This window comes from Ranitomeya variabilis, chromosome 1 (genome assembly GCF_051348905.1).
Source record: "Ranitomeya variabilis isolate aRanVar5 chromosome 1, aRanVar5.hap1, whole genome shotgun sequence".
Lineage (NCBI taxonomy): Eukaryota > Metazoa > Chordata > Amphibia > Anura > Dendrobatidae > Ranitomeya > Ranitomeya variabilis.
In genome coordinates, this window is record NC_135232.1 from 686,314,823 (window position 1) to 686,335,661 (window position 20,839).

A 20,839-nucleotide genomic window follows, 5' to 3' on the forward strand; every position below is an offset into this window, starting at 1 on the left:
GCGCCAATCCTCTGGAATGCTCTACCCCAAGATATTAGGACCAGCCACAACTTGCATAGTTTTAAGCGCTCGCTCAAAACACATTTGTTCAGAGCGGCCTATCACGTTCCCTAATCAAACTCATTTTATGTTTGTGTGTGTGTGAGTGTGTAGCCCATTCACTATCTCCATCTACCCCCCACCCCCTGAAGATGGCTGGACCATCATTGTAAATACATCATTGTAAATAAGCTCCTGTACGTTGTATCTCCCCACCTCATTGTAGATTGTAAGCTCTCACGAGCAGGGTCGTCTTATTGTGCTTTATTACTGTATTGTTAACGTTGTTACCTATGACTGCTGTGTTTGAAACTGTTAAACTGTAAAGCTCTGCGCAATATATTGGCACTATATAAATAAAGATTATTATTATTATTGGCAGTGGAAGTTGTTAAAAAAGGGTTTTAATTGCTTGATGGACACCAAGTTTTTAACTTGGAGCATGTACATTAGGGTCCTGTTTTGCACATGTACTGAATGGTAGAACACTTGGTCCTTGAGCATAAGATCAAAAAGAAAATCTTTTCTTGCAGCTGTGGGGTGACCCTTCGCATTCGTCTATTGGGCTCCAAACACCCCAGTCTGACACTGGGGAGACATGCTGCTACATCATTGGTAGAGAATGGAAAACTCCTTGTATCATTAGGCCGGTTTCACACGTCAGTGGCTCTGGTACGTGTGGTGACAGCTTTCTCACGTACCGGAGACACTGACTCACGTAGACACATTAAAATCAATGTGTCTGCACGTCAGTGTGTTTTCACGGACCGTGTGTCCGTTTGAAAAACACGGAGACATGTCAGTGTTCGTGGGAGCGCACGTATCACACGGACCCATTAAAGTCAATGGGTCCGTGTAAAACACGTACCGCACACGGATGCTGTCCGTGTGCCATCCGTGTGTCCCTATGGGAGGTGGAGCCGCATATTCATCACTGTAATGAGCAGCACTATGTGACCGCTCATACAGGACAAGCTGCGGCGCTGAGAGGACACATCGAGGGAGCTGGGTGAGTATTTTATTTCCAGCGGGCGGGCGCACAGGGGGTGGGAGGGGGTTGGTTACAGGGTACTTTATTTTAACCGGAAAAAAAATAAAAAAACAATGATTTTTCATTCTTTCTCTCCAGCGAACGCTGCTGGAGAGAAGAAATGAATGGCGGCTTCAGCACCCAAAGCAGGGGACAGCGCTTACTGTAGTGCTGTCTCCTGCACGGTTCGTGTGGTACCCAGTTGGCACACGGCTGCCGCACGTGTGCCACACTGATGTGCCATGTGAGCACACGGACACAGATAACTCCGGTACCGATTTTTCCGGTACCGGAATTATCTGGACGTGTGAGACTGGCCTTAGTGAGATAGAAGTCATGGGACAAGCCAAGTTAGAACAGAAACCAATAGAAGCACTAAACTGTTCTTGAAAAGAAGTAAAATGATTCTGTTTTCATCAGTACTTCAGAGAAGATGCCTATCATCGCAACTGCTTATGAAATAACAGAAAGGTATATAGTGAATTCACTTAGCTTGACTACACAGTTTTGGAAAAGTGCTTGAGAAATCATGGATGGAGATATAATGGTACTGCAAAAACACTTGGACAAGTTGAATCAAGGTATAACTTACAGAGAGAAATGATGCTCCGCAGATCTGTGAGATGGCACTGAAGACATGCACTTCCCCTGCAGAATCAGATCGTGTAGGACACTCCCATAGTTCCTGTTTTTGCTGCCCAGAAGGACCACGCCTCGCAGACTGTGGACAGTGGATTAGTGAGACCCCTAGTGGTCATGAATTTGCAACCAGTTCTTGGGTGGATGCAAAGAAAACAATTGTATAAAGTAATTTGAGCATTAGACCCTTTCCTATGACTTTAAGTAAATGTACAGTCACTTGGAAATAGATATATAGTAAATCAGTGGCTCCCACCCAATTTCTTTGGCCATGTGATGTAAATACACAGCATGTCTGAAACTATTTGCTAACAAGGCAGGGGGATAAGAATGTCAGATTTTAAAAGTGTAACATGATTGAGTTTGTGCAGCGCCCCAGAGTCCTGGTCGTTGCAGTACTGTGGCTCCGCCACTAAGGGGAGCTATGGTACGTCTGATGGCACTGAAGGAATTCATCTGACCAGGTATCACATACACCAATACATTTCACAGTCGGGCCTCCAGGGGGAGCTAAGGGTACTATTCATTAGGCCACTCCTCACAGCTTGGTAAAACTGGGGGTCAGGCAGGAAGTTAGGGAAAAGCTACTGGGAATCGAACAGGCAACACCTTGTGGCAGAGGGTGTTGCGGGGAGAGACCAGAAGGGTCCCTGTCAGGGGTGGGATCCTGACAGAGGCCTGGCTACGAGAAAGAACGTCAAGGGACCGTGCCTGCTCAGCATAGCGGCGGTGCCCTAAGAAAGGATCAGAAGCGAGATATATTGTGCTGAGTGAGAAACGAGATCAAAGCAAGAAGGAGAATACCAGTAGGAGTCGTGCTGTAAGACCGAGGCAACATCCTACTGAGGCGCACAGCCGGCGGCCGGAACGCCGAGGAAGTATAGAGCTCCAGGCCATACTTCAAACCAACGGCAGGACAGTCAGTCACAGGCGGGCTGTCTCACCTAAATCACCTACGAAGACATAGGGGGCAACCTGTGGAGAGGGGCGACTCTAGGGTCCCGGAAGAGCTCCGAGCCTACCCGTCATACGGGTGCGTCCCAACCGTAACATCAGGGAGGGACGGTGGATTAGCAGAACATCATCTAATCGAGTTGTGAGGGAACACGAGAAACAGACACAACAGTTGTGGGGACTATCCCGTAAGCACAGCAGGGGAGGACCACAACACACAGCGCTAGCAGATAGGCACAGATTTCCACCTGCAAAGAGAACTCTGGAGGTGCCATCGGACCGGCCGGACTTGCGCAGCCTGGTTAACCGTATTCCGGACTGAGGACTCAGAGATCTTCAGTAAAGAGGTAAAGAGACTGCAAACTGGTGTCCTCGTTATTTACTGCGACCGGCACTTCACAACTACACCACCATTCACCACCCTTTCACTGGACGCCCCCGCGCAGGCAGGGCCACGGACCGGGTCTAGCCACCATGACAACCCCATCAGAGCAGAGACTCAGAGGCCCGGTACCGGGTGCCCCTCGGCCCTGCGGCGGTGGGGGCGCTGCATTTGTGTGGTAACCTGCATAACTACCCTTAAGCCCCGAGGGTGGTTTGCACGTTAATGACCGGGCCAATTTTTACAATTCTGACCACTGTCCCTTTATGAAGTTATAACTCTGGAACGCTTCAACGGATCTTGGCGATTCTAACACTGTTTTCTCGTGACATATTGTACTTCATGATAGTTGTAAAATTTCTTCGATATAACTTGCGTTTATTTGTAAACAAAAAAACAGAAATTTGGCGAAAATTTTGAAATTTCGCAATTTTCCAACTTTCAATTTTTATGCCCTTAAATCACAGAGATATGTCACACAAAATACTTAATAGGTAACATTTACCACATGTCTACTTTACATCAGCACAATTTTGGAACCAAAATTTTTTTTTGTTAGGGAGTTATAAGGGTTAAAAGTTGACCAGCCATTTCTCATTTTTACAACACCATTTTTTTTAGGGACCACATCTCATTTGAAGTCATTTTGAGGGGTCTATATGATAGAAAATACCCAAGTGTGACACCATTCTAAAAACTGCACCCTCAAGGTGCACAAAACCACATTCAAGAAGTTTATTAACCCTTCAGGTGTTTCACAGGAATTTTTGGAATGTTTAAATAAAAATTAACTTTTAACTTTTTTTTTTACACAAAATTTATTTCAGCTCCAATTTGTTTTATTTTACCTAGGGTAACAGGAGAAAATGGACCGCAAAAGTTGTTGCACAATTTGTGCTGAGTACTCTGATACCCCATATGTGGGGGTAAACCACTGTTTGGGCGCATAGCAGAGCTCGGAAGGGAAGGAGCGCCGTTTGTCGTTTCAATGCAAAGTTGACTGGAATTGAGATGGGACACCATGTCGCGTTTGGAGAGCCCCTGATGTGCCTAAACATTAAAACCCCCCACAAGTAACACCGTTTTGGAAAGTAGACCCCCTAAGGAACTTATCGAGATGTGTTTTGAGAGCTTTGAACCCCCAAGTGTTTCACTACAGTTTATAACGCAGAGCCGTGAAAATAAAAATTCTTTTTTTTTCACAAAAATGATTTTTTAGCCCCCAGTTTTGTATTTTCACAAGGGTAACAGGATAAATTGGACCCCAAAAGTTGTTGTCCAATTTGTCCTGAGTACGCTGATACCCCATATGTGGGGGGAACCACTGTATGGGCGCATGGCAGAGCTCGGGAGGGAAGGAGCGCCATTTGGAATGCAGACTTAGATGGATTGGTCTGCAGGCGTCACGTTGCATTTGCAGAGCCCCTGATGTATCCAAACAGTAGAAACCCCCCACATGTGACCGCATATTGGAAACTAGACCTCCCAAGGAACTTATCTAGATGTGTTGTGAGAACTTTGAACCCCCAAGTGTTTCACTACAGTTTACAACGCAGAGCCATGAAAATAAAAAATCTTTTTTTTCCCACAAAAATGATTTTTGGCCCCCCAAATTTATATTTTCCCAAGGGTAACAAGAGAACTTGGACCCCAAAAGTTGTCCAATTTTTCCCGAGCACGCTGATGCCCCATATGTTGGGGTAAACCCCTGTTTGGGCGCACGGGAAAGCTCGGAAGGGAAGGAGCGCTGTTTTACTTTTTCAATGCAGAATTGGCTGGAATTGAGATCGGACGCCATGTCGCGTTTGGAGAGCCCGTGATGTGCCTAAACAGTGGAAACTCCCCAATTCTAACTGAAACCCTAATCCAAACACACCCCTAACCCTAATCCCAACGGTAACCCTAACCACACCCCTAACCCTGACACACCCCTAACTCTAATCCCAACCGTAAATGTAATCCAAACCCTAACTTTAGCCCCAACCCTAACCCTAACTTTAGCTCCAACCCTAACCCTAATGGGAAAATGGAAATAAATACATTTTTTAAATTTTATTATTTTTCCCTAACTAAGGGGGTGATGAAGGGGGGTTTGATTTACTTTTATAGCATTTTTTATAGTGGATTTTTATGATTGGCAGCCATCACACACTAAAAGACGCTTTTTATAGCAAAAAAGTTTTTGCGCCTCCACATTTTGAGACCTATAATTTTTCCATATTTTGGTCCACAGAGTTATGTGAGGCTTTGTTTTTTGTGGGACGAGTTGACGTTTTTATTGGTAACATTTCCGGGCACGTGACATTTTGTGATCGCTTTTTATTCCGATTTTTGTGAGGCAGAATGACAAAAAAACAGCTATTCATGAATTTCTTTTGGGGGGGGGCGTTTATACCGTTCCACGTTTGATAAAATTGATAAAGCAGTTTTATTCTTCGGGTCAGTACGATTACAGCGATGCCTCATTTATATCATTTTTTATGTTTTGGCGCTTTTATACGATAAAAACTATTTTATAGAATAAAATAATTATTTTGACATCGCTTTATTCTTTATTCTTTTTTATTTTTTCTTTGATGATGCTGTATGTTGGCTCGTTTTTTGCGGGACAAGATGACGTTTTCAGCGGTACCATGGTTATTAATATCCGTCTTTTTGATCGCGTGTTATTCCACTTTTTGTTCGGCGGTATGATAATAAAGCGTTGTTTTTTGCCTCGTTTTTTTTTTCCCTATGGTGTTCACTGAAGGGGTTAACTAGTGGGACAGTTTTATAGTTTGGGTCGTTACGGACACGGCGATACTAAACATGTGTACTTTTATTGTTTTTTTTTTATTTAGATAAAGAAATGTATTTATGGGAATAATATATATTTTTTTTCTCTATTTAGGATTTTTTTTTTTTTAACATTTTTACTTTGTCCCAGGGGGGGACATCACAGATCGCTGATCTGACAGTTTGCACAGCACTCTGTCAGATCGGCGATCTGACTTACAGCGCTGCAGGCTTACCAAACGCTTGCTCTGAGCAGGCACTTGGTAAGCCACCTCCCTCCCTGCAGGACCCGGATGCCGCGGCCATCTTGGATCCGGGGACTGCAGGGAGAGGAGGTAAGAGACGCTCGGAGCAACGCGATCACATCGCGTTGCTCCGAGGGTCTCAGGGAAGCCCACAGGGAGCCCCCTCCTTGCGCGATGCTTCCCTATACCGACGGAACACTGCGATCATCTTTAATCGCAGTGTGCCGGGGGTTAATGTGCCGGGGGCGGTCCGTGACCGCTCATGGCACATAGTGCCGGATGTCAGCTGCGATAGTCAGCTGACACCCGGCCGCAATCGGCCGCGCTCCCCCCGTGAACACGGCCGATCGCATATGACGTACTATCCCGTCAGTGGGAATTAAGGCCCACCCCACCTCGACGGGATAGTATGTCATATGGGATTAAGGGGTTAAAAAAAAATATCAAACATGGGATTCGAACCCAGGAAAATCTGCACCTGAGACTACGCAGCCAGCAACCTTAACACCAGACCATAAGCCTAAATGTTACCATGCATTGATTTTCTTTGGCTATGAAATCTATGCACACTCTCAGTAACTGGGAAAATCATTTTGATTTTTTTTTCTGACATAATATGTCACATAGTGAAACATCTCTTTGATGAGTGCAGAAAGTCACATATCATATGTTACTTAACCCCTTCATGACCCAGCCTATTTTGGCCTTAATGACCTTGCCGTTTTTTGCAATTCTGACCAGTGTCCCTTTATGAGGTAATAACTCAGGAACGCTTCAACGTATCCTAGCGATTCTGAGATTGTTTTTTCGTGACATATTGGGCTTCATGTTAGTGGTAAATTTAGGTCGATAATTTCTGAATTTATTTGTGAAAAAAAACGGAAATTTGGCGAAAATTTTGAAAATTTCGCAATTTTCACATTTTGAATTTTTATTCTGTTAAACCAGAGAGTTATGTGACACAAAATAGTTAATAAATAACGTTTCCCACATGTCTACTTTACATCAGCACAATTTTGGAAACAAATTTTTTTTTTGCTAGGAAGTTATAAGGGTTAAAATTTGACCAGTGATTTCTCATTTTTACAACAAAATTTACAAAACCATTTTTTTTAGGGACCACCTCACATTTGAAGTCAGTTTGAGGGTTCTATATGGCTGAAAATACCCAAAAGTGACACCATTCTAAAAACTGCACCCCTCAAGGTGCTCAAAACCACATTCAAGAAGTTTATTAACCCTTCAGGTGTTTCACAGCAGCAGAAGCAACATGGAAGGAAAAAATGAACATTTAACTTTTTAGTCACAAAAATGATCTTTTAGCAACAATTTTTTTTATTTTCCCAAGGGTAAAAGGAGAAACTGGACCATGCACGTTGTTGTCCAATTTGTCCTGAGTACGCTGATACCTCATATGTGGGGGTAAACCACTGTTTGGGCGCACGGCAGGGCTCGGAAGGGAAGGAGCGCCGTTTGACTTTTTCAATGAAAACTTGGCTCCAATCTTTAGCGGACACCATGTCGCGTTTGGAGAGCCCCCGTGTGCCTAAACATTGGAGCTCCCCCACAAGTGACCACATTTTGGAAACTAGACCCCCAAAGGAACTTATCTAGAAGCATAGTGAGCACTTTAAACCCCCAGGTGCTTCACAAATTGTTCCGTAAAAATGAAAAAGTACTTTTTTTTCACAAAAAAAATTATTTTAGCCTCAATTTTTTCATTTTCACATGGGCAACAGGATAAAATGGATCCTAAAATGTGTTGGACAACTTCTCCTGAGTACACCAATACCTCCCATGTGGGGGTAAACCACTGTTTGGGCACATGGTAAGGCTCGGAAGGGAAGGAGCGCCATTTGACTTTTTGAATGGAAAATTAGCTCCAATCGTTAGCGGACACCATGTCGCGTTTGGAGAGCCCCTGTGTGCCTAAACATTGGAGCTCCCCAACAAGTGACACCATTTTGGAAACTAGACCCCCCAAGGAACTTATCTAGATGCATAGTGAGCACTTATAACCCCCAGGTGCTTCAGAAGTTTATAACGCAGAGCCGTGAAAATAAAAAATAATTTTTCTTTCCTCAAAAATGATTTTTAGCCCAGAATTTTTTATTTTCCCAAGGGTAATAGGAAAAATTGGACCCCAAATGTTGTTGTCCAGTTTGTCCTGAGTACGATGATACCCCATATGTGGGGGTAAACCACTGTTTGGGCGCACGGCAGGGCTCGGAAGGGAAGGCACGCCATTTGGCTTTTTGAATGGAAAATTAGCTCCAATCATTAGCGGACACCATGTCGCGTTTGGAGAGCCCCTGTGTGCCTAAACATTGGAGCTCCCACACAAGTGACCCCATTTTGGAAACTAGACCTCCCAAGGAACTAATCTAGATGTGTGGTGAGCACTTTGAACCCCCAAGTGCTTCACAGAAGTTTATAACGCAGAGCCATGAAAATAAAAAATAATTTTTCTTTTCTCAAAAATGATTTTTTAGCCCACAATTTTTTATTTTCCCAAGGGTACCAGGAGAAATTGGACCCCAAAAGTTGTTGTCCAGTTTCTCCTGAGTATGCTGATACCCCATATGTGGGGGTAAACCACTGTTTTGGCACATGTCGGGGTTCGGAAGGGAAGTAGTGACGTTTTGAAATGCAGACTTTGATGGAATGCTCTGCGGGCATCAGGTTGCGTTTGCAGAGCCCCTGATGTGCCTAAACAGTAGGAACTCCCCACAAGTGACTCCACTTTGGAAACTAGACCCCCAAGGGAACTTATCTAGATGTGTGGTGAGCACTTTGAACCCCCAAGTGCTTCACAGAAGTTTATAACGCAGAGCCGTGAAAATAATAAATGTGTTTCCTTTCCTCAAAAATATTTTTTAGCCCAGAATTTTTTATTTTTGCAAGAGTAACAGGAGAAATTGGACCCCAAAAGTTGTTGTCCAGTTTCTCCTGAGTACGCTAATACCCCATATGTGGGGGTAGACCACTGTTTGGGCATATGCCGGGGCTCGGAAGGGAAGTAGTGGCATTTGAAATGCAGACTTTGATGGAATGGTCTGCGGGCGTCACATTGCATTTGCAGAGCCCCTGATGTGCCTAAACAGTAGAAACACCCCACAAGTGACCCCATTTTGGAAACTAGACCCCCCAAGGAACTTGTCTAGATGTGTGATGAGCACGTTCAACCCCCAAGTGCTTCACAGAAGTTTACAACGCAGAGCCGTGAAAATAAAAAATCATTTTTCTTTCCTCAAAAAAGATGTTTTAGCAAGCAATTTTTTATTTTCACAAGGGTAACAGGAGAAATTGGACCCCAATATTTGTTGCCCAGTTTGTTGTGAGTGTGCTGGTACCCCATATGTGGGGGTAAACCACTGTTTGGACGCATGTCAGGGCTCGGAAGGGAAGTAGTGACATTTGAAATGCAGACTTTGATGGAATGGTCTGCGGGCATCACATTGCATTTGCAGAGCCCCTGATGTGCCTAAACAGTAGAAACACCCCACAAGTGACCCCACTCTGGAAACTAGACCCCTGATGGAACTTATCTAGATGTGTGGTGAGCACTTTCAACCCCCAAGTGCTTCACAGAAGTTTATAACGCAGAGCCATGAAAATAAAAAATAATTGTTCTTTCCTCAAAAATTATGTTTTAGCAAGTAATTTTTTATTTTTGCAAGGGTAACAGGAGAAATTGGACCCCAACAGTTGTTGCCCAGTTTGTCCTGAGTACGCTGGTACCCCAAATGTTGGGGTAAACCACTGTTTGGGCGCACGTTGGGGCTTGGAAGGGAGGGAGCACCATTTGACTTTTTGAACGCAAGATTGGCTGGAATCAATGGTGGCGCCATGTTGCGTTTGGAGACCCCTGATGTGCCTAAACAGTGGAAACCCCTCAATTCTAACTTCAACACTAACCCCAACACACCCCTAATCCTAATCCCAACTGTAGCCATAACCCTAATCACAACCCTAACCCCAACACACCCCTAACCACAACCCTAACCGCAACACACCCGTAACCCTAATTCCAACCCTAATCCTAACCCTAATCCCAACCCTAACCCTAATCCCAACCCTAACCACAACTGTAACCCCCAACACATCCCTAACCCTATCCGTAACCCTAACCACAAGCCTAATCTTAACCCTATTTCCAACCCTAGCCCTATTTCCAACCCTAACTCTAATTCCAACCCTAACCCTAAGGCTATGTGCCCACGTTGCGGATTCGTGTGAGATTTTTCCGCACGATTTTTGAAAAATCTGCAGGTAAAAGGCACTGCATTTTACCTGCAGATTTACAGCAGATTTCCTGTTTTTTTTTGTGTGCGTATTCCTATTGAGGAACAGGTGTAAAACGCTGCGGAATCCGCACAAAGAATTGACATGCTGCGGAAAATACAACGCAGCGTTTCTGCACGGAATTTTCCGCACCATGGGCACAGCGGATTTGGTTTTCCATAGGTGTACATGGTACTGTAAACCTGATGGAAAACTGCTACGAATTCGCAGCGGCCAATCCGCTGCGGATCCGCGGCCAATCCGCTGCAGATCCGCAGCCAAATCCGCACTGTGTGCACATGCCCTAACCCTAACCCTACCCCTAACCCTAACCCTACCCGTAACCTTAACCCTACCCCTAACCCTACCCCTAGTTCTAACCCTAACCCTAGTGGAAAACGAAAAAAATAAAAATAAAATATTTTCTTTATTTTATTATTGTCCCTACCTATGGGGGTGATAAAGGGGGGGGGGTATTTATTATTTTTTTTATTTTGATCGCTGTGATAGAACCTACCACAGCGATCAAAATGTACTTGTAAGGAACCTGCCGGCTGGCAGATTCGGCGGGCGCACTGAGCATGCGCCCGCCATTTTGGAAGATGGCGGCGCCCAGCGAGGAGACGTACGGACACCTGGAGGATCGGTAAGTATGAAGGGGTGGTGGGGGGGTGGATCGGAGCACAGGGGGGGGGTAATCGGACCACAGGGGGGGTGAATCCAAACAAGGAGGGAGCGGACAGGAGGACTGGGGAGCCGGCAGGCGGACGGAGGGGACCGGAGCCCATAACGGAGGACTGGGGGGGCGATCGGTGGGTGTGGGGGGGGTCACTTCAGTATTTCCAGCCATGGCCGATGATATTGCAGCATCGGCCATGGCTGGATTGTAATATTTCACCAGTTTTTTAGGTGAAATATTACAAATCGCTCTGATTGGCAGTTTCACTTTCAACAGCCAATCAGAGCGATCGTAGCCACGGGGGGGGTGAAGCTACCCCCCCTGGGCTGAAGCACCACTCCCCCTGTCTCTGCAGATCGGGTGAGATTGGAGTTAACCCTTTCACCCGATCTGCAGGGACACGATCATTCCATGACGCATACGCTGCGTCATAGGTCGGATTGGCACAGACTTTCATGACGCAGCGTATGCGTCAAAGGTCGGGAAGGGGTTAAGAAAAAAAGCAAAAAAAAGATTATTTGGGGATCGAACTCAAAAGTTTTCCATTCCATAAACCAGGAACTTAACCACTCACCCATCAGCTTAACTGGCGATGGAAGCTCAAGTGATCCCAGGTACTAATTTTAGCTAATTTTACTAATTTTACTAATTTCATGTATCAGACTCAGGTATCAGACTCAGGTACCAGAGTCAGGTACCAGAGTCAGGTACCAGAGTCAGGTACCAGAGTCAGGTACCAGAGTCAGGTACCAGAGTCAGGTACCAGAGTCAGGTACCAGAGTCAGGTACCAGAGTCAGGTATCAGAGTCAGGTATCAGAGTCAGGTATCAGAGTCAGGTATCAGAGTCAGGTATCAGACAGAGTATTTCTGATGTTTGACTTTGATTTGTGACCATGTGTGAAAGTCAGGTATAAGAGTCAAGTATCAGAATGAGGTATCAGACAGAGTATTTCTGATGTTTGACTTTGATTTGTGACCATGTCCTAAAATGAACACTGTAGCTGTAGTTTTTGGAAAAAACGGATCAGTTTTTTTTTTACGATCCGTTTTTTTCCCATACAGTTGTATTAGCGCCGGATTGTGCCTGAAGGGCATGTGTTTCATCCGTTTTGTGCCAGATCCGTCCCTTCAGGCTCTTTTGCCAGACACAAAAAACGTCCACTGCAACGTTTTTTTCTGTGCAGCGAAAAAGCCTGAAGGGACGTTTTCCGGCAATAAACACATGGAACGGGTGTGTGAATGAACGGTTCCGGCTACCGAATCCGTTTTTTGCACATTGAGCATGCCCAGAAGCTTCGTTTTCGATTCTGGCATGGGAAAAAAATATCTCTCTCTCTCTCTCTCTCTCTCTCTCTCTCTCTCATCAGGAAGTCAAAAATCCATGCGCAGTAAAGAATGCCGGATCCAGCTAAAAAACGGATCCAGTGCATCAGGTTTCCACAATTTACGCCGGATCCGTTTTTTGCAAACTTGCCGGATTTAGCCTGAAACCAAAAACCTGATGTGTGAAAGTAGCCTAAGGATGGTTTCACATTTGCGTTTTTTGCCGCTGTGTTTTAGCGCAAAAAAACGCATGCGTTTTTTTTACCTATATTTAACATTAAAAACGCATGCTTTTTTTGTATGCGTTTTGCCGCGTTTGACGACGCATGCGTCTTTTCTATGCTTGCGTTTGGATGCAGAAATGCAACATGTAGTAATTTCTAGAGGCGTTTTTCTCTCATCACACACAGTTGGATGAGCACGGCAAAAAGTCCATTTTCTGACCATAAGGGTTTTTTTTTAACAGTGGACAAAGAAAAAACACGTTGGCGTTTGATGAAGGACCGCTTCAACAAGGACCTGTGTGAAGAGAGTCGTGTTCCCAGTGCTTCAGGAGCAAGGATCAGACGATACAAATATCATCAAGTATTGGCATTTCTAAGACCGGTCCTTGCCCAGAGAACGTAAGTATTTATCACGTGCATTAGGTTGTGTTGTATTGCCATAATCTGTATTTTTAAATTCCACAGGATTTTGCGTCTGGTTAATTTTTGGTATTAATTTTCTTTTTACTTTTTTCACAGCACATACAGCACGACTGTCGGCCCAGGTTCTGGAGCGGTCCTTCATCCGACAGCCACGGACCCGTCCCAGCCATCCAGCAGCGCAGCAGCAGGTGGGCCTTCCACACTAACTGGAGACCAGGGAGCTGGTCCATCAGGTCTTCCCCTTTCGCAGTGCTCTTCCACTGCCCCCTTTTTTTTGGTCACATCCCGGCAGCGGCAGAGGGCTTTGGACAGGACACTCATGCCCGAGTTTTTGCACTTGAGCTGGGTTTTACACGAAGCAATAATAATAATTTATAATAATAATAATTTTATTTATATAGCGCCAACATATTCCGCAGCGCTTTACAACTTATAGAGGGGACTTATACAGACAACAGACATTACAGCATAACAGAAATCACAGTTCAAAACAGATACCAGGAGGAATGAGGGCCCTGCTGCTCGCAAGCTTACAATCTATGAGGAAATGGGGAGACACAAGAGGTGGATGGTAACAATTGCTTTAGTTATTTGGACCAGCCATAGTGTAAGCAATCAAGGCTTTAGGTGACCGAATGGATGTTTCACATAACCTCTTGAAATGCCCATATCCAGGAGGTCACCAAAAGCCTTGATCAAGTTAAAGCCGACCTCCAGAGGCCAGCTCATCATTTTTTTAACCAAATTGAGCAGGGTATGTCGGAAAACCTTACTCCTGATCTCCAGCTGGGGAAAAAATGGCGGGCGCATGCGCAGTGCGCCCGCCGCCCAGCACCCGGAAGATCTTTGGGGTCTTGGCTGCCGGGGGTAGCCGAGACCCCAAAGAACATGATCGGGGTCGTTTTTTACCGACCCCTGTTTTGCGATCGCCGGTAATTAACTGTTTACTGGCGACCGCAAAAGAAAAAAAGCGATCTGTAATTCTCTGTCCTCTGATGTGATCGCACATCAGAGGACAGAGAAATAGGGGGATTCGGGGACCCTATCATACTCACCCGGTGTCCCTGGGTCCTTCTGCGTCTCCTCCTGCCGGCTTTTTCCTCGGGAAAGAAAATAGCGGGCGCATGCGCAGTGCGCCCGCCATCTGCTGCCATCTGCCGGCCAGCAGGAGAGACGAGTTGGGGCTAAAATTAGGGTTGGGGCTAAATTTAGGGTTGGGGTTGGGGCTAAATTTAGGGTTAGGGTTAGACTACTTTCACACTAGCGTTTTTTGGCTTCCGTCGCAATGCGTCGTTGGAGAAAAAACGCATCCTGCAAAAGTGCTTGCAGGATGCGTTTTTTCTCCATTGACTTGCATTAAAGACGCATTGCGACGGATTGTCACACGTCGCATCCGTCGTGCGACGGATTCGTCGTGCTTTGGCGGACCGTCGGCACAAAAAAGCTACATGTAACTTTTTTTGTGTGACGTGTCCGCCATTTAGTTAGTTCTCCGGCTGGCGCGAGACGTCTAGGATCAACGTAGGCACGTTCCCCGGCTGCTGTTAGTGTTTTGTGCTAGGATCAGGTATATGGTCAGCCTAGTTACCACTTCCCTATGAGCTGGTATTTATGTTTTGCAGACTTTGCTGTAATCTCTGAGGTCCCCTGCCATTGGGATCACAACAGTATGCCAGGCCTATAAATAGTTAATGCATTGCTGAAGTGGGATTAAAAGAAAAGAAGTTCTGAGTTTTTTTTTTTTTTTTTTTTTTCTTCCTCCCCTTTATCTCTGAGTGGCTTGAAGCTTTGCTGCAGACATGAATGTTCAGACCTTGATTACTAGTGTGGATCAGCTTGCTGCACGTGTGCAGGGCATTCAGGATTTTGTTGTTAGCAGTCCTATGTCAGAGCCTAAGATACCTATTCCTGAGCTGTTCTCTGGAGATCGATTTAAATTTAGGAATTTTAGGAATAATTGTAAATTGTTTCTATCTTTGAAACCTCGTTCGTCTGGAGATTCAGCTCAGCAAGTTAAAATTGTTATCTCCTTCTTGCGTGGCGACCCTCAGGATTGGGCTTTCTCGTTAGCGCCAGGAGATCCTGCATTGGCGGATATTGATGCGTTTTTTCTGGCGCTCGGATTGCTTTATGAGGAGCCTAATCTTGAAATTCAGGCAGAAAAAGCTCTACTGGCCATCTCTCAGGGCCAGGATGAAGCTGAGGTGTACTGCCAAAAATTTCGGAAATGGTCCGTGCTTACTCGATGGAATGAATGTGCTCTGGCCGCAAATTTCAGAAATGGCCTTTCTGAAGCCATTAAGAATGTGATGGTGGGTTTTACAATTCCTACAAGTCTGAATGATTCTATGGCGCTGGCTATTCAGATTGATCGGCGTTTGCGGGAGCGCAAATCCGCTAAACCTCTGGCGGTGTTGTCTGAACAGACACCTGTCTCAATGCAATGTCATAGAATCCTGACTAGAACCGAACGACAAAATCATAGACGTCAGAATGGGCTGTGTTTTTACTGTGGTGATTCTACACATGTTATATCAGCATGCTCTAAACGCCTAACCAAGGTTGTCAGTCCTGTCACCATTGGTAATTTGCAGCCTAAATTTATTTTGTCTGTGACTTTAATTTGTTCATTGTCTTCCTACCCTGTTATGGCATTTGTTGTTTCAGGTGCTGCCCTGAGTCTTATGGACTTGTCGTTTGCCAAGCGCTGCGGTTTTGTCCTGGAGCCTTTAAAGGTTCCAATTCCTCTCAGAGGAATTGATGCTACGCCACTGGCGGAAAATAAACCGCAGTATTGGACACAAGTGACCATGTGCATGACTCCTGAACATCGGGAGGTGATTCGTTTTCTTGTTCTGCATAAAATGAATGATTTGGTCGTTTTAGGTCTGCCATGGTTACAGACCCATAATCCTGTTTTGGATTGGAAGGCTATGTCTGTCTCAAGTTGGGGTTGTCAGGGAATTCATTGTTATTCTCCGCCGGTGTCTATTGCTACTTCTACTCCTTCAGAAGTTCCTGAGTATTTGTGTGACTATCGGGATGTATTCAGTGAGTCCAGGTCCAGTGCTCTTCCTCCTCATAGGGACTGTGACTGCGCTATAGATTTGATTCCTGGCAGTAAATTTCCTAAGGGACGATTATTTAATTTGTCTGTACCCGAGCATGCCGCGATGCGTTCTTATGTCAAGGAGTCTTTGGAGAAGGGGCATATTCGTCCATCCTCTTCCCCTCTCGGTGCGGGATTCTTTTTTGTGGCCAAGAAAGACGGGTCTTTGAGACCTTGTATAGACTATCGGCTTCTGAATAAAATCACTGTTAAATTTCAGTATCCTTTGCCTCTATTGTCAGACTTGTTTGCTCGGATTAAGGGTGCCAAGTGGTTCACCAAGATAGATCTTCGTGGTGCGTACAACCTTGTGCGCATTAAGCAGGGAGATGAATGGAAAACTGCATTCAATACGCCCGAAGGTCATTTTGAATACTTGGTGATGCCCTTTGGGCTCTCTAATGCCCCTTCAGTGTTTCAGTCCTTTATGCATGATATCTTCCGGAAGTATCTGGATAAATTTTTGATTGTGTATCTGGATGATATTCTAGTTTTCTCGGATGATTGGGATTCTCATGTAAAGCAGGTCAGGATGGTGTTTCAGGTTTTGCGTGATAACGCTTTGTTTGTGAAGGGCTCAAAGTGTCTCTTTGGAGTGCAGAAGGTTTCCTTTTTGGGTTTTATTTTCTCCCCTTCTGCTGTGGAGATGGACCCAGTCAAGGTCCGAGCTATTCATGATTGGACTCAGCCCACGTCTGTTAAGAGTCTTCAGAAGTTCTTGGGGTTTGCTAATTTCTACCGTCGCTTTATCGCTAATTTTTCTAGCGTTGTTAAACCTTTGACGGATATGACCAAGAAAGGTTCTGATGTGGCTAATTGGGCTCCTGCAGCCGTGGAGGCCTTCCAGGAGCTGAAGCGCCGGTTTACTTCGGCGCCTGTTTTGTGCCAGCCTGATGTCTCACTTCCCTTTCAGGTTGAAGTGGATGCTTCTGAGATCGGTGCTGGGGCTGTTTTGTCGCAGAGAGGCTCTGGTTGTTCTGTGATGAGACCATGTGCCTTTTTCTCTAGGAAGTTTTCGCCTGCTGAGCGGAACTATGATGTTGGTAATCGGGAGTTGTTGGCCATGAAGTTGGCATTTGAGGAGTGGCGTCATTGGCTCGAGGGTGCTAAGCATCGTGTGGTGGTCTTGACTGATCACAAAAATCTGATGTATCTCGAGTCTGCTAAACGCCTGAATCCTAGACAGGCCCGTTGGTCATTGTTTTTCTCCCGTTTTGACTTTGTGGTCTCATACCTGCCTGGTTCGAAGAATGTTAAGGCTGATGCTCTCTCTAGGAGCTTTGTGCCTGACTCTCCTGGAGTCTCGGAGCCAGCTGGTATTCTTAAAGAGGGAGTAATCGTGTCGGCCATATCTCCGGATTTGCGACGTGTGTTGCAGAGATTTCAGGCTGGTAGACCTGACTCGTGTCCACCCGACAGACTGTTTGTTCCTGATAAATGGACCAGCAGAGTCATTTCCGAGGTTCATTCCTCGGTGTTGGCAGGGCATCCGGGAATTTTTGGTACCCGAGATTTGGTGGCTAGGTCCTTTTGGTGGCCTTCCTTGTCACGGGATGTTCGGTCATTTGTGCAGTCCTGTGGGACTTGTGCTCGGGCTAAGCCTTGTTGTTCTCGTGCTAGCGGGTTGCTTTTGCCCTTGCCCGTCCCGAAGAGGCCTTGGACACACATTTCCATGGATTTTTCATTTCTGATCTTCCGGTGTCTCAAGGAATGTCTGTCATCTGGGTGGTGTGTGATCGTTTTTCCAAGATGGTCCATTTGGTACCCTTGCCTAAGTTGCCTTCCTCTTCCGATCTGGTTCCTTTGTTTTTTCAGAATGTGGTTCGTTTGCACGGCATTCCGGAGAATATCGTGTCCGACAGAGGATCCCAGTTTGTGTCCAGATTCTGGCGTTCTTTTTGTGCTAAAATGGGCATTGATTTGTCGTTTTCATCTGCCTTCCATCCTCAGACTAATGGTCAAACGGAGCGAACTAATCAGACACTGGAGGCTTATTTGAGATGTTTTGTTTCTGCGGACCAGGATGATTGGGTGACCATCTTGCCGTTGGCTGAGTTTGCCCTTAATAATCGGGCTAGTTCCGCTACCTTGGTTTCGCCATTCTTCTGCAACTCTGGTTTTCATCCTCGTTTCTCCTCGGGTCATGTTGAGTCTTCTGACTGTCCTGGGGTGGATTCTGTGGTGGATAGGTTGCAGCGGATTTGGAATCATGTGGTGGACAACTTGAAGTTGTCACAGGAGAAGGGTCAGCGTTTTGCCAACCGCCGCCGCGGTGTGGGCCCCCGACTTCGTGTTGGGGAATTGGTTTGGTTGTCTTCTCGGTATGTCCCTCTGAAGGTTTCCTCTCCTAAGTTTAAGCCTCGCTTTATTGGTCCTTATAAAATTTTGGAAGTTCTTAACCCGGTTTCTTTTCGTTTGGATCTTCCTGTGTCGTTTGCCATTCACAACGTGTTCCATAGGTCTTTGTTGCGGCGGTACGTTGTGCATGTGGTTCCTGCTGTTGAGCCTCCTGCTCCGGTGTTGGTTGAGAGCGAGTTGGAGTACGTGGTGGAGAAGATCTTGGATTCTCGTCTCTCTAGACGGAGGCTTCAGTATTTGGTCAAATGGAAGGGCTATGGTCAGGAGGATAATTCCTGGGTGGTCGCTTCGGATGTTCATGCGGCCGATTTGGTTCGTGCCTTCCACGCTGCTCATCCTGATCGCCCTGGTGGTCTTGGTGAGGGTTCGGTGACCCCTCCTTAAAGGGGGGTACTGTTGTGAACTATACTTCTTGGCTCCCTCTTGTGGTCACTAGTGGTTTGGCACTTGGATTGTCCTTTCCCAGGTTGGTACTCACCTGCTTCGTTAGGCCTGGGGTGTTGCTATTTAAACTTCCTGGATTCTCAGTCCAGTGCCTGGCATCGTTGTAATCAGTTCACTTCTGTTTGCTCCTGTCTGCAGGTCCTGGTTCTTTGCAAGATAAGCTAAGTCCTGCTTTCATACTTTTGATCATTTGCATTGTTCATATTTTTTGTCCAGCTTGTACAAAATGTGATTCCTGTTATCGCTGGAAGCTCTAGGGGGCTGATATTCTCCCCCCACGCCGTCAGTCGGTTTGGGGGTTCTTGGATATTCAGCGTGGATATTTTGCAGGGTTTTTTGCTGACCATATAAGTCTTCTTACTATATTCTGCTATTAGTCAGTGGGCCTCTCTTTGCTAAATCTAGTTCATTCTTACGTTTGTCTTTTCTTCTTACCTCACCGTTATTATTTGTTGGGGGCTTGTATTACTTTGGGGTCTTTTTCTCTGGAGGCAAGAGAGGTCTTATTTTCCCTGATAGGGTTAGTTAGTTCTCCGGCTGGCGCGAGACGTCTAGGATCAACATAGGCACGTTCCCCGGCTGCTGTTAGTGTTTTGTGCTAGGATCAGGTATATGGTCAGCCTAGTTACCACTTCCCTATGAGCTGGTATTTATGTTTTGCAGACTTTGCTGTAATCTCTGAGGTCCCCTGCCATTGGGATCACAACAGTGTGGCCATCCGTCGGTAATACAAGTCTATGGGCAAAAAAGGCATCCTGTGGGCACATTTGCAGGATCCGTTTTTTGTCCAAAACGACGGATTGCGACGGATGCCACACGACGCAAGTGTGAAAGTAGCCTTAGGGTTAGGGTTGGGGCTAAAGTTAGGGCTAGGGTTAGGGTTAAATTTAGGGTTAGGGTTGGGGCTAAATTTAGGGTTAGGGTTAGGGCTAAAGTTAGGGTCAGGGCTAGGGTTGGGGCTAAAATTAGGGTTAGAGTTGGGGCTAAAGTTAGGGTTAGAGTTGGGATTAGGGTTAGGGTTTGGATTAGGGTTGGTATTAGGGTTACGTTTGGGATTAGGGTTACGTTTGGGATTAGGGTTGGGATTAGGGTTAGGGTTGGGATTAGGGTTAAGGTTAGGGTTGGGATTAGGGTTAGGGGTGTATTGGGATTAGGGTTAGGATTGAGGTTAGGGTTGAGATTAGGGTTAGGGGTGTGTTGGATTTAGGGTTTTGATTAGGGTTATGGTTAGGGTTGAGATTAGGGCTGTTTTGGGGTTAGGGTTGTGATTATCGTTAGGGTTGTGATTAGGATTATGGATCGGGTTGAGATTAGGGTTAGGAGTGTGTTGTAGTTAGGGTTGGAGTTAGAATTGGGGGGTTTCCACTGTTTAGGTACATCAGGGGGTCTCCAAACACGACAGCCAATTTTGCGCTAAAAAAGTCAAATGGTGCTCCCTCCCTTCTGAGCTCTGCCGTGCGCCCAAACAGTGGTTTACCCCCACATATGGGGCATCAGCGTACTCGGGATAAATTGGACAACAACTTTTGGCATCCAATTTGTCTTGTTACCCTTGTGAAAATAAAAACTTGGGGGCTAAAAAATCTTTTTTGTGGAAAAAAAAATATTTTCTATTTTCACTACTCTGCATTATAAACTTCTGTGAAGCACTTGGGCATTCAAAGTTCTCACCACATATCTAGATAAGTTCCTTGGGGGGTCTAGTTTCCATAATGGGGTCACTTGTGAGGGGTTTCTAATGTTTAGGTACATCAGTGGCTCTGCAAATGCAACATAACGCCCGCAGACCATTCTATCAAAGCCTGCATTCCAAAATGGCGCTCCTTCCCTTCCGAGCTCTGCCGTGCGCCCAAACAGTGGTTGACCTGTTGTGATTTTGCTTTTTGCTCCCTCTAGTGGTCATTAGTGATTTGACTCTGGAGCGTCTGTC

At 45.7% G+C, this 20,839-nt stretch overlaps 1 protein-coding gene and 1 long non-coding RNA gene across 2 annotated transcripts in view; one reads left to right on the forward strand and one right to left on the reverse strand.

Moving 5' to 3' along the window:
- LOC143776496 (uncharacterized) overlaps positions 1-20,839 on the forward strand; it is a 146,627-nt gene that overhangs the window by 85,439 nt on the left and 40,349 nt on the right. Inside the window, exons 4-5 of the mRNA XM_077265944.1 lie at positions 12,818-12,974; positions 13,095-13,186. Coding sequence (XP_077122059.1) covers positions 12,818-12,974; positions 13,095-13,186 — 249 coding nt within the window. The remainder of the gene's footprint in view (positions 1-12,817; positions 12,975-13,094; positions 13,187-20,839) is intronic.
- Positions 1-20,839, reverse strand: part of LOC143776503 (uncharacterized) — a 107,028-nt gene that overhangs the window by 40,628 nt on the left and 45,561 nt on the right. The gene's annotated exons all lie outside the window — the stretch shown is intronic.